Source organism: Capra hircus, chromosome 2 (genome assembly GCF_001704415.2).
Source record: "Capra hircus breed San Clemente chromosome 2, ASM170441v1, whole genome shotgun sequence".
NCBI classification, from domain to species: Eukaryota; Metazoa; Chordata; class Mammalia; order Artiodactyla; family Bovidae; genus Capra; species Capra hircus.
The window spans coordinates 16,682,494-16,696,957 of NC_030809.1; the positions used below are offsets into that span (position 1 = coordinate 16,682,494).

The 14,464-nt window shown below is 43.5% G+C and overlaps 1 protein-coding gene across 5 annotated transcripts in view; it reads right to left on the reverse strand.

The window, feature by feature from the left end:
- The window catches only part of ARMC9 (armadillo repeat containing 9), a 182,821-nt gene that overhangs the window by 103,318 nt on the left and 65,039 nt on the right, over positions 1 to 14,464 (reverse strand). For all 5 annotated transcript variants that reach the window (XM_018058243.1, XM_005676668.3, XM_018058256.1 and 2 more), the window contains exons 15-17: positions 12,316 to 12,455; positions 11,079 to 11,155; positions 6,959 to 7,033 (exon numbers count right to left, since the gene is read on the reverse strand). In XM_018058243.1, coding sequence (XP_017913732.1) covers positions 6,959 to 7,033; positions 11,079 to 11,155; positions 12,316 to 12,455 — 292 coding nt within the window. The remainder of the gene's footprint in view (positions 1 to 6,958; positions 7,034 to 11,078; positions 11,156 to 12,315; positions 12,456 to 14,464) is intronic.

Here is a 14,464-nt window from a genome sequence, read left to right on the forward strand (position 1 = left end):
GGTCGTGATCTCTTGGAACAATGGCATGCTGAGATACATATTCCTCCAAATCAATAGATGGAGGCCAATTGCCAAATTGTGTTCAATCAAGGTTATACACCAGGATTGGGACTGGGCAAAAATCAACAAGGAAGACTTTATCCTTTGACTACTCAAGATTTCAAACCATCCCCTTTTCTTTAGTGGCCACTGCTCATATTAATCTTCCTCCATCCACACCCATACCTTAATTGGAAAACTGATTGACCTGTGTGGATAGAGCCTCGGCCTCTAAACAAGAAAAACCGGAGGCTTGACATGAATTAGTTAACGAACAACTGAGCAAGGGACATATTATTGAGTCCTTTAGCACTTGGAATTCTCTGGTGTTCATTATACAAAAGAAATCTGGCAAATTCAGAAGACTTACTGATCTGAGAGCTGTTAATGCTATTATTGTTCCAATGGGTGCTTCACAGCCTGGCCTACCTAATCCTAATATGATTCCAAGAAACTGGCATTTGTTATTGACCTTAAAGATTGTTTTTTCACTACTCCTTTACACCCTGATGATCAACCTGGATTAGCCTTTTCAGTTCCTTCCATTAATTTAAAGGAGCTACATAAAAGATTTCAATATTCAATATTTCAATACCTCAAGGTATGCTTAACAGTCCCAGTATTTGTCAAAATTTTGCACCTTGCACAGCAATGATTCCCTCATGCATATATCATTCATTGTATGGATGATATATTATATGCCTTACCTGATATTGATAGCCTATGGGAATTATTTTTAAAGCTAAAAGGAATGCTTAAAATATGCTGGCCTGTATTTGGCTCCTGATAAACTAGAATACACTCAACCTTCTCAGTGCTTAGGAAATATATTTACCTGTACTACAATCAAACCATAAAAGGTGTAAATACACAGAGACTCAATTAAAACTCTAAATGACTTATAAAAATTACTAGGAAACATTAACTGGATTCAACCTAAGTTAGGGATTCCAGTTTATCCTTTATCCCATGTATTCTATTAAGAGGAAATCCAGAGCTTATTAGCTCCTGAGAACTAACTCCTGAGGCTGAGAAAGAACTAGCGATCATAGAACAAGCAGTACAAAGCTGCCAAAGAGGCAGAATAGACCCTTTAGAACCCTTCCAGTTGTTTGTCTTCCCTACCCCTCATTCCCCTACTGGGTTGATTATGCAAACTGAAGGGATATTCTTAGCTAATTCACAAAGAAAACCTATTACCCCTTATTTAGACATGATAGCCACTATAATTCTAAAAGGAAGAGAACGTGTTCAACAACTTACTGGACATGATCCCTGCCTTATTTGTACTACACTAACCTCCAAAGAGTTAAACATTCTCTTCGAAATTCACTATCTCGGCAACTAGCTTTAGCTGACTATATTGGACAAATCGACAGCCACTATCCTGATTTACTTATCTGGCAGTTTTAAAAACAAACAAGATGGATTTTGCCTAAAATTACTAGTGTCAACCCCATTCCCTCTGCTCTTTTCATTTTTACAGATGGCATTACCCGAGGAAAAGCAGGATATACAGGCGTGTTTATGCTAGTTATTGAAACACCTGGATATTCTGCACAACAAGCAGAAATTCTGGCTATCATACACGCATTACAAAGTAATCCCCAAGCAATTAATATCTTATCTGATTCTCAATATTCTGCACATGTCACTAAACATATAGAAACAGCAACCATTACAGATACTATCCCATCCACATTATACACTCTTTTTACAAATTTATATCGGGTGATTAGACACCGACAATTTCCATTCTACATTACTCATATTCGGGCTCATATTAATTTACCAGGGCCCTTACCAGAAGGAAATGCTCAAGCCGATGCCATTTTATTCCCAGCCTTTACAGAGGCATCAGCCTTTCGTAATCTGACACACTATAATTCAAAATGTTTAAAAACCAAGTCTCATATCACTTGGGCTCAACCAAAACAGATTGTGCAGACTTGTCCTACATGTCAGACCGTTGCAATAACCACATCTCCAACAGAAGCCTTGGGAGTTTCTCCAGGTGATTCAGAAACACCCATTTGGATTCCCTCGTGTCATCTGAAACCGTATCATATCCCGCAGGAGAGACACTTCGTATGAGACGTAGAGCCCCCAATAATGAGTTTCGAAGGCTTGAGTCTGAGACAGACAAAGATAATGATTCCCCTCCCGTTGATGCATTGGAACAAGATCCCCACCTGGGGACAAATTAAAAGGTTATCATGGAAATCAGAGGAGATCTTAGAAAATGAAGGGAAAGCTGTCACTCCTAACAATCTGGCTGTGCCATGTTTGCTCATATCACCACTGCAGTGAGTATACCCCCTAGCAACAGCTGAATCTAAAAATTATACTTATTGGGCATACATATGTAGCCTCCCACTACTAAAACCCGTTGACTGGGGGGATTCTATGATCCCCATTTATGTAAATGATTCTTCCTGGATACCAGGGCCTGAAGATACACGTCCTCTTCTTTTTAAACAAGAAAAAAGGACTCCTTTCAATGTTACTTATGGGTATGAATCCTGGCCAATTTGTGTAGGACCGGCTACAGGATGTCTTAAATTATCTATGCAAGCCTGGCTGTCCACTAATTCTTTAAATCATAACTATTCTAAGGTTCAGCTACATCTTCTCTCTGGTCTAAGTTTTGCTTATAACAACTCAGAATCCAATAATGACACCAAATCAGACAGACCTTTAGGCGAGCATCATGAGCTATGGACTGAAAAACAAGATCGTATTCAGTGGGATAACTGCCGAGGGGCTGAGGGAGTAATTTTGATGAATGGTTCTTATGGAATTGTATGGGACTAGTCCCCTACAGGGTATGCAGTCTCTGATTGCTCTCATCAAAATCAGTCCTGCAATCCTCACAAAAGGCTGCGTTGGCAGGTGCATAAAGTCTTTAACCATACCAATATTGCAACTGTTTCAGATCATCCAATTATGATCTGTGGCATGGTAGTGGCATGTCACCCCCCTTCCACAGTTAGGTCAAGGAAGAGGGCAAGGAGGGATTTGGGAACTGGCTTTAGGTCTTGAAAAATTCCAAATTTGGGATGGACATTATTCCAATAAAACTAATTATTCATTGACATTTAACACCAGTACAAACTGGACATTTTATATTCATGCTTGTGTGAGAGATCCTTATGTGTTCTTGAAAGGAACAATTTCTATCACTGCAAGCGTACAAGCACTTTCTTGCCAGGATTGCAAATTCTATACCTGCTTAAATTCTTTATAATTCTCATCACTCATTTGTTACACTAAGAAGGAGATTGGGTATATGGCTTCCAGTAAATCAAACCAGACCCTGGGAAGGCTCCCCTGAAACACATGCTCTTTTAAAGGTTACAAAGAAAGTACTACGATGTTCCAAAAGGTTTACTGGACTTGTAGCAGCTATTATGGGAATTATTGCTATAGCCATGACCGAGGTAGTAGCTGGGGTGGCAATGCATCAAACTACACAAACAACTACACTGGTTCAGCATGGCACCAAAATGCAAGTTCTGCCTGGAGAAGTCAAACCCACATACACCAAGAAATTAATGAATGATTGATTGATTTAGAAACTGCAGTTCTCCTACTAGGGGATGAAGTACAAAATTTCAAATTACAAATTCATCTTAAGTGTTATTGGAATATCTCTTCATTTTGTGTCACACCTCACAAGTAGAATCAAAGTGCATATACTTGGGATCAATTATCTAAGCATTTGAGAGGACACATTTGTCATAATCTATCCTTAGATATTTCTCAATTACAGGCTACTATTTCTAATATACAGAATGCTCACTTACAACTACTCCCAGAAACTGATTTATTTGAAGAAATTGAGGAAAGCTTACATAAACTTAATCCCATGATGTGGATTAAAACTTTAGGAGGAGGATTGCTTGGTACCATAATATCAGAATGTCTATTTTTGACTGTCTTGTGTCTAGTCCTCAGGTGCATGAGAGAAACCATCTGAGAATTGATGAAGAAAGAAGTTGCTCGGTTGGCATATCTACTCCAACAAAAACAAAAAGGGGGAGATGTAGTGGGAATTCCTAATAATGTATTTTCACAGCTTTGAGAAATTCCACAGAAACAGAATCTGGGAAAACAGCATACATTAAGAAACTGAGGGATTATCAGTTAATGATTATTGTTCATGTTTTTCTTAAAATAATCGCCTTGTTACAAACCCCAAGGCCAGACCCAGAAGGGAGTATGGCTGGGATCATGAGAGCATGGACCTTGGAACACTGGGTTGGAGTCGGACCTGAACGCCGCCTAAGCACTTGCTGATTGTTCCCGAGACCAGCCCAGAAGGGAATACCCAGGGGTAAAAACAAGGAGATCTAGACTCTGTCAGTATAGTTAGTGTCTTGAGAAAGATAAGATCAAAGAAAGTCTGCAATTAGGAACAAAAGCTGGACTCAGAGTGGACTCTGCACCTCAGTCCAATAGAGGCTGCAGGGCCCCTGACCTACTGCATCAGATTTCGTGTTCTATCTTCATTCTCAGCTCTTGCTCCCGAACCATTAGGGTAACAGGTCAATGTAACCACTTCTTTATATATATATATAATTAAATTTATTTATTTTTAATTGAAGGATAGTTGCTCCACAATATTGTATTGGTTTCTGCCAAACATCAACATGAATCAGCGATAGGTATAGCTGTGTCCCCTCACTCTTGAACCTCCCCCCGACCTCCCTCCCATCCCACTTCTCTAGGTTGTTACAGAGCCCCGGTATGAGTTCCTGGAGTCACACCGCAAATTCCCCTGGGCTGTCTATTTCACACGTGGTAGTGTGGATGTCTCCATGCTACTCCCTCCACACATCCCAAGAAGCCTGTGGCTGCTGTCTGGCTCACTCTCCGTCTCTCTAGGATCCCTCAGCACATAAGCCAGCTGCCATGTAGAGACAAGCCCTGTGGGGAGGCCACTGGCTGGGAAACAAGGTCCCTGGACAATAGCCAATGTGACAACGGGCTTAGAAGCGGACCCTCTGCCCTCGGCTGCCTGAGCTGAATTGAAGGACAGACTCTTGGCCAGCACCACACAGCTAATGTGCTCCCCAACTTCTGTCCTCTAGAAACTGTGAGGCATTAATTTTTCAAAAGACGTTAAACCCTGTGATAGTTTTTTACGAAGTGATAGAAAACTAATACAATTGTGCTGTTTAATTTCCAAACATTTGGGGGTTTCCCATTCCCAGATACCATGTTACTATGGCCATGCTTTCTCATCGTTGTCTATTCAGCCCTTTTTTCTCCTCATTACCTCTCCCTTCTCCTCCTGGGGCTCCAATGACAGGCTTGTGACACCTCTGGATACAGCCTCCCTGGATACAGGGCTCGGAGGCTGTCCCTTTCGCCACCTCTTTTCTCTCTGGCCTGGATGATCTCCAAGGGCTGCCCCTCTGTGTCCCACAAGAGTGAGTCTCTTTGCCCCACTTGGTCCCCTTTCTCCACCACCCCCACCCCCATGCTTTCTCAACCCCTGGGCCCTGGATGTCTGGCCTTCATGCTTTTGGACTCCATGTCACCTCCACTCTTTCCTTTTCTTCAACCTACGTGCTTTCTTCCTTGTTCTCTGCCTTGGCTGACAATCTCTTTCACCTGAATGACCATAATGCAGAATTTAATAAAAAGTTTATTTTCCCTTGGTCTGTATTGAAAAAGCAGATTTTTTTTTTCTTTAAAAGCAGTAGGTAATTCAGTGTCATTGTTTACTGTGACCACACAGAATAGACCTTAAGTAAGTTTTTGTTTCTGGCATAATTGCTGATGTAATTGTAGCTGACCCATTAGAAGATTTAGCAATTCTTCTAAGTAAGCAAAGCCAAGTGGAAGAGCATGCTTCATTGATCTCAAACTGAATTTAGCCTGTGTTCTGACAATGGAAACATATTTAACCCTTTCATCCTAAGCATTTAAAACACACACAATTAACCTGGTTTCACGCGTCATAAGGAAAAAGGACAAAACTCCAGTAGTTTTGATTAGATCTAGAAGCATCTGTCACCACGAAAGAAGATGCTAATCACCTGAGGTTTGTTTTATGTCTCCAATGCAAGCACTAATGTAAACAGATTAAATACTCAATTCACTCTTTTCCAACCAGCTAGTTGGATCATCTTCATCAGCGCCTCTGTCCCACTTGGTTGCTACCAGATGCCTATGGATTACGGGAGTGTGTGATTGCCCTGGGTCTCACTGCCACGATTCCTCCAGGAGGCCTGGACATGAATCTGAGCATGATTTGCCCAATTTCATCATTTTCTTGCTAAGCTTCCTGCTATGAAATCCATAAACATTCCTAAAGCCCCCAATTAAAATGTCACTAAAATTTTTAAAAAGGTCTACAACTTTCCAAAAAATAAATCTGCTAGGAACTTCAACCCTGAATATGCATTGGAAGGACTGATGCCAAAGCTGAGGCACCAATACTCTGGTCACCTGATGTGAAGAGCCAACTCAACTGGAAAAGACCTTGATGCCAGGAAAGATTGAAAGCAAAAGGAGATGAGAGCAGCAGATGAGGTGGGTTAGACAGCGTTACCAACCCAATGGACGTGAACTTGAGCAAACTCTGGGAGATAGTGGAGGACAGGGAAGTCTGGCATGCTGCAGCCCATGGGGTCATAAAGAGTCAGACATGGCTTAGCAACTGAACAACAGCAAAGGAACTTCTGATGCTGTAGTTCTTAATTCTGTCAGCTGAGATCCCCTGAGAATCTGATAAAAACCACAAACTCTGTCCCCAGAGAACGGCAAATATGTGTTTGGGATACAATTCCAAGGAGTTTAGAAACCCTTCGCAGCCCTCCCTGGGGTCCAACTGGGAAGCCCTTGCGCTAACAGCCTCTGAACGTGGCACTAACAGATGGTGACTGACTCCACGAGCACATTTTCTTACCATTGCTCTAGCTTCCTCACGAATGGATGGGATGGAAAGGATGCTGTACAGAGCTCCGTTCACATATGGCTGTATCTTTAAGGGGAGAAAACAAACAGTCATGTGTGAGTTCTCAAACACCATACAATTCAACTATCACACACCACCCTGGAGAGAAGCCTGGCTGGTGAGAAGGGTGACCACTGCCATCTTCACAGCCCCTTGAGCTCCAAATGACAGACACCTCTGCTGGCATGTCACAGGGCAAAGGTTACGACTGAGAGTTCGAAGCAGAGCATGCACCATTCCCTCCCACAGCTTACTCCCGCTACATTTCACTGTTTAATTGATGCCATCCTGAGCCACTCAGGCTAGAACCCCTGGAGGCATCCTCGATTCCTCTCTTCTTCCTCTCCAGTACTGAGTCTCCCAGTCATCTCTGATGGGAACCCTTCCTGTAAACATGCGCTGCCACAGTCCTTGTTCAGATGTCATTGTCCGTGACCTGGGCTACATCGAACCTCCAAAAGGATCTCTCCGTCTTTACATTCACCCTTTTATCCAACCATCATATCATTGCTGAGAGTCTACAACTTGGGCCATATTAATCCCTCTCCCAACCTCGGAAATCTTCCATAGAAACTCCCTGCGTGCGTGCTCAGTTGCTTCAAGTCGTGTCCGATTCTTTGCAACCCCATGGACTGTAAGCCCACCAAGCTCCTCTGTCCATGGGATTCTCCAGGCAAGGATACTGGAGTGGGCTGCCATGCCCTCCTCCAGGGGATCTTCCCAACCCAGGGACTGACCTGCATCTCCTGCATTGAGGCAGATTCTTTACCGCTGAGGCACTGGGGAAGCCTCCTAGGAACGCCCTGGGAAGTTCTAACTCCTGATTAGAGAATATAGGGCCCTTTGAGGTTTGGCCTCCATACAGTCTTCCTCGGCTTCTCCCTTCCTGTCACTTGAAATGCACACTGCACAGGTTCCACACTACTTAAGAGACTCCCTGATACACACAGCACCTGGGACATGCCCTGGGCTGGTCCTAACAGCTCATCTTGCTGGGGATGCTCTTCCCACATACGTCTCTCTGGAAAGTTATGGCTCATCCTTTAAAACTCAGTTCACACATATCTCAGAGGAACCCTTTTCTGAGCACCCAGACAGAGTACTCTGCCCTCCTTCCTGTACATCCCTCTACTTCTGTGCTGGACTTGGTGTATTTTAAGATTTACACTTATGTCTCCCCTATGAGCTCTTCAATGACAGGACCCATGTCTTACTCACACAGGTAACCCCACCATTAAGCCAGACAGGACTTGATAAATGAGCCCTCCCTTTGGAGTGGACTGTATGTTATGCTCTCTCCATACCATGGGTGGCAGGGAGGACTCATTTCCCACCACCCTTTTTTAGCACTGGATTTATTATCACTTTTCATTTCTGCTAATATAACAGGTAAGAGAGGGCACTGTATAGTTGTCTTTATTTTCATTTCCCCGATGACTAGCAGAAGCTGAACATCTTTTCATGTTTATAGTAAATCATCAAGATTTACTATTCTGTAAACTGTCTTTTTACATACTTTATCTTTTTCCCTATATATCTCTCTGTTTGACTCTTATCAATGTATAGGATATAAAACTTTTGTCATATGTGATGCAAATCTCTTTCCATATGATTATATGATTGAAGTTCATATATCCAACTATGGGTATCTTTTTCTTTATGGCTTCTGGATTTTGTTTTTCATCACCAAGACTATCTCATGAGGACATGTGTGTGAGAATTTTGTTTATGTAGGAAATACATTTCTAGGCTCCAATATATCATATATATATTATTATTAACCCTGAATATTCATTAGAAGGACTGATGCTGAAGCTGAGTGCCAGTGTTTTGGCCACTTGAGGCAAAGAGCTGACTCATTGGAAAAGACCCTAATGCTGGGAAAGACTGAAGGCAGGAGGAGAAGGGGACGATAGAGGATGAGATTGTTGGATAGCATCACTGACTCAATGGATATGAGTTTGAGTAAACTCTGGGAAATGGTGAAGGACAGGGAAGCCTGGCTTGCAGGTCACAAAGAGTTGGACATGACAGAGCAATTGAATAACAACTATATATATATATATATATATATATATATATATATATATATATGGATTTTCCTGCTCATTTTCAAAGCAGATGCTTTGGCAAGAGTTAATGACAAGACTTGACTCCTTTGGTCTATTCAGTTTTCAGAGCTGACACGGTTCTGACACTTGGAACCAAATTTTACTGTCAGTTCAGTTCAGTTCAGTCGCTCAGGCGTGTCTGACTCTTTGCGACCCCATGAATTGCAGCACGCCAGGCCTCCCTGTCCATCACCAACTCCCGGAGTTCACTCAGACTCGTGTCCATTGAGTCCGTGATGCCATCCAGCCACCTCATCCTCAGTCGTCCCCTTCTTCTCCTGCCCCCAATCCCTCCCAGCATCAAAGTCTTTTCCAATGAGTCAACTCTTTGCATGAGGTGGCCAAAGTACTGGAGTTTCAGCTTTAGCATCATTCCTTCCAAAGAAATCCCAGGGTTGATCTCCTTCAGAATGGACTGGTTGGATCTCCTTGCAGTCCAAGGGACTCTCAAGAGTCTTCTCCATCAGTTCCCACTGGCTTCAACTGCCTGAGTTGAATAAAATGGAGAAGAGAGTTCACTCTGGTCTAGAAGTAGCTAAGAGCTAGCTGATTTTAAAATATAAAGGCATGGCAGGCACCGTAAGGGCTTTCCTAATAGCTCAGTTGTTAAAGAATCCACCTGCAATGCAGGAGACCCTAGTTTAATTCCTGGGTTGGGAAGATCTGCTGGAGAAGGGAAAGGCTACTCACTCTAGTATTCTTGGGTTTCCCTGTGGCTCAGCTGGTAAAGAATCCACCTGCAATGCAGGAGACCTGGGTTCAATTTCTGGGTTGGGAAGATCCCCTGGAGAAGGGAAAGGTTACCTACTCCAGTATTCTGGCCTGGAGAATTTCATGGACTGCATAGTCCATGGGGTCGCAAAAAGTCTAACACAACTGAGCGATTTTCACTTACAGGCACTGTAAAAATGAATAGGCCTCCACTTGCTAAAGCAGTCCAGGTCACTTAGCTGCGGGGATGCTGGGGGAATACGAGATGTGAAAGAAATGGCCAGGATGGGAGCTGTCTGAAATGGGAACAGATGTGGGGAGACCGAGGGCTTCTCTCTGACCCAGGGAGACCCGGTCCCCCTGCGGAGACAGCCCTGTGCCCGAGCTAAGGAGGGCAGAGCTCTGCGAAGATTAGGCTTCAGGCGCAAAGTGATGCCATGGTTTCTGCAAAGGCATTTGTAGCCAGCCGGTGAGAGAAGAACCGTACTGTGTGTTAGCTCATCCAGACCTCTGTTTCATTTAAAAAGGGCTTCAGCCCTATAGGCTAGAAAACCTCCCCGGGGCTGGGGAGGACACAGGTGAGGGTAGAAGCGAGGCCGGCCACCCTGCAGGACAACCTGGCAGGACCCTGAAGCACAGGGTGAGGAGGCAGTGACCAGTGTCTACACCCCAGGGATGCTCTGGCCTGGGTCCTCAAGGGGCAAGGGTGGAGATGTCCCCCGAGGACACAAAGGCGGGGGGCACACCCCTGGGGGCTAGATGAGTGAAACGGAAGGGCTGCCAACAGGGGGCTGTTGTGTGGCTGCGAGAGTGAAGGCTTTAGATGGACAGAGAGCAACGGAGAAAGGACCTAGAGACGCAGGGAAAAGAGTAAGAAAAGACTGAGATGGAGAGGGCACTGCTATTTATACAAATTAATCACGCCCACAATATTAAATACATTATCAGGCTATGTACACGTCCAGGGCCATATATTAAACCCAGCAGAGGAGCGCCATTGTGGAGGGGAGGGGTGAAGGGGCGCGGAGAGGGGGAGGAGGAAAAAAATAACGCCCAGGAGAGAGCCGCACAGAACAGCGATGGCGGCTGTGCTCCCACACCGGAAGCCGGAAGCCGCCTCCTGCTCCGGGTTCCAAAATTTGATAGAAAGCTCTGGCACAGGTTATACAGATATTTGGAGGAAGGTGATGAGGTAAGTACCCCGGGCCAGCCCTCCCATGAGCCCGGGGCCAGCGGCACTGACTGGGTACCTCGTGGTTTTCATGGCCGAGCAGATCCGAAAGGACTTTCAGCACCAGGCCCGCCACCTTGGCACACATATTCTTCCCTTTAGGAGAAAAACAGCAAAACAGAACAGGTCACATCTAAACTCAGAGGCACAAGTCAGGCAGATTTAAAAACGAATCTCGGCTCCTCTGCTTATGAGCTGGGTGATCTTGGGTGAGGCCCTGTTTCTCCCTCTGAGGTCCCTTGGAAATCACTAGGGTCCACCTCAAAAGGCGACGTAGAGGTTAAGTAGCTCAGTACGCGGCAACATGCTCCCAGTGGTTCTTATCATTCAGGCAGAGCACAGAGCGGCTCACTACAGGAAACAAAAGGAATCGCAGAGCGATGCCCTCCTCCCAAGCACACACACCATCACAGAAAAACCGACGGCTGTTTCAGTGGTTCTAAACGTCATCGTAGCAATCACTGAAGATAAACTGATGATAATCAAGAAAAGCTGATTATAACCTAATAAATGCTTTCAAGCTAGGAAATCTGCATATGCTATTTTTCAAAACAGAACTCTGAAAGAAGTCCTTTAGTCAGTCAACAACACACAGGTGGTTCAGATTCCACGTCATCTGAGGGGGAAGGTGCTTCTCACAAGTACCCCTGAGCTATTTATCCAGGTAGCCTTCTCCCAACACTGGGACTGCTCAGGGCAGCTCTTCTAAGGAGGCTTCTTCTGTTTCAGCAAACAGATCATTTAAGTGGGGGTGGAATCTGTCGGAGAGCAAAAATCACTCCCTTTATTGATCAAGACATAAATGACCTGAGATGTCACATGGGAATTCCCATCTCTAGGAGATGGAATGGAAAAGGTGACTGTGATTAAGAGCAGGGAGCCTGGTTGAATGTCACTGCTCTGCCGTAACATCAGATTAATGTCGCAACTTAATCCCATAGAATTTTAGGAATGTACTTCTCTGTCTTCAGATAAAACAGGTCATAATTCTTCATTTCCTACCTTTGAATAATGTAACAAAGAGGGAGAAAAATATAATGTAATTCAATTTTCTCTTAATATATATATTGCATATAATATTGCATATAGTTGAATAACATAAACTCTTCTTTCCAAGGCCAGGGTGGCATGTTGGCTTTAGGGATTCAATAGCTTTACACCTAGTTGGACATGCTTCACACTCCGTTTTGAGTTTTTCTAAGAGGGAAAAATGAAAGGCAACCCAGAGCCGGGGGAGGGGAGTAGGGCTGTGAGACCTGCGCTTCTGAGGCAGAGGTTCATAAGCAGGGCCACTGAGTATTCGAGCGTGTAGTCAGACAGGCAGTCGGGCTCCTTCAGGATGTCAATCAGCCAGAAGATGAGGCCATCTTGAATCATCGCTGTCTGCAGTGGGCGCCTAGGAGATGAGATAGCCAACAGGTGATTAAAGCCAGTAAGAAACCTTCCATGTAAGAGAACACAGTAGTGTGAACGCATATCAGAAAAGGCACTTTATAGAGGTTACGGACTTGAGGGACTGTTTTACTTTTAGGCCTATACAACTGAAACTACAGCAATAAATTCTTTTTCTTCTTCTTTTGGCCACATCGCGTGGTTTGTGGGATCTTAGTTCCCTCACCAGGGGTTGAATACATGCCCTCTCGGCAGTGAAAGCACAGAGTCCTAACCACAGGATCTCCAAGGAATTCCCAACAATAAACTCTTTACCTTTCAGGGGTATCATTGAAAGGTTAAAGAAAAATAAGGCAGTAAGGAGACTTCCTACTTTTGAAAGTTTCTATTTCAATATATAGAATTAGCAGAGTATCACCTCAAATACTTCATAAATATTTATTGATAGCTTTTGGTCTACTTAACCCAGGAAACAGAGTCACAGAAATAGTTCACTGACAAACATATTTTTACTTAAAATCTAGTCTGTATAATCCATGTAGGCACTCTGAGCTATATAAAAATACAGAGATACAAAAAAGAACATAAAACCAGCTTAATACCATTTTGATTCAGATCTCTATAGAATAAGGGTAGTTTAATAACCTGGACAATACAATTTATATGGAATTATTTTCCACCCAAAGTCCTGGTGTAAAAGCTTACAATACCAAGGCACCATCACACTGTTATGGTGGATATCATCATGTCAGCTTTAAGAACTGATGGGACTAAGCACTACAATAACTATAGTTATTAAATTTCTGCAAATTTTTCAAACACTGTCAACATTAAGCTAAATTATCTCTATAAACAAACAGAATTATGTTCTTGTGATCTAATGAAGTAATAACTCTGCAGATCATTTGTAATTCTTAATTCACATGTAGAAAAAGAAACTTTGGTCTACATATCTACAGCCATAACTATAGCTTTCCCCCTACAAAACATATATACACTCAAGAGTATGCCATTTTTCAGGTGTTAGGTTATTAATGTGTGTGCTAAGTCGCCTCAGTCATGTCTGACTCTTGGCAACGCTGTGAACTGTAGCCCACCGGGCTCCTCTGTCCATGGGATTCTCCAGGCAAGAATATTGGAGTAGGCGGCAATTTCCTCCTCCAAGGGATCTTTCTAACCCAGGGATCGAACACGTGTCTCTTATGTCTCCTGCATTATTGGCAGGCAGGTTCTTTATCACTAGTGCCACCTGGGAAGCCCAGGTTATTAGTCAGAGTCAGTCAAATATTGACCACATCTGATGGGAAGTAAATGTGTTCACAAGAGGACTGACAGAAAAAGTTAGGTACTCAAGGTAGTAAAATTCTTAATAGTCAAATAAAAAGTCAGGTGTCATCAGGGAATATAGATGCTGGATGAGTTAGCATATCACCCAGCAATTCCACTCCTAGATACCTACCCAGGAGAAAAGAAAACAAAGACTTGTATGCAAATATTCATAGCAGCACTACACATAATAGGCAAAGAGTAGAAGCAAGTAAGGTATCATCAACTGATGAATGCACAGGCAAAATGTGGTCTATCCATGTAATGGCCTATCACTCGGCAACACAAAGGAATAAACTGCTGATACATGCTATGTCTGTGTGAACCTCAAGAGCAGTGTGCCAAGTGAAAGGAGCCAGTCATAAAAGAACATACCAGTAAAGGTAAATCTACAGAAAACAGTGGTGGCTGCCCAGGTGAGGAATAGAAATGAACAGTGACTGCAAACAGGCATGAAGTTCCTTTTGGTGATGATGGAAATGGTCTAAAATTAGACTGTGGTAATGGTTGTACAACTCTAAATATACCGAAAATCATTGAACTGTACACTTAAAATGGGTACACCTTGGGCTTCCCAGGTGGCTCAGTGGTAAAGAACCTGCCTGCCAATGCAGGAGACTCGGATTCAATCCCTGGGTAAGGAAGATTCCTGGGAGGAGGGGGTGGCAACCCACTCCAGTATTCTTG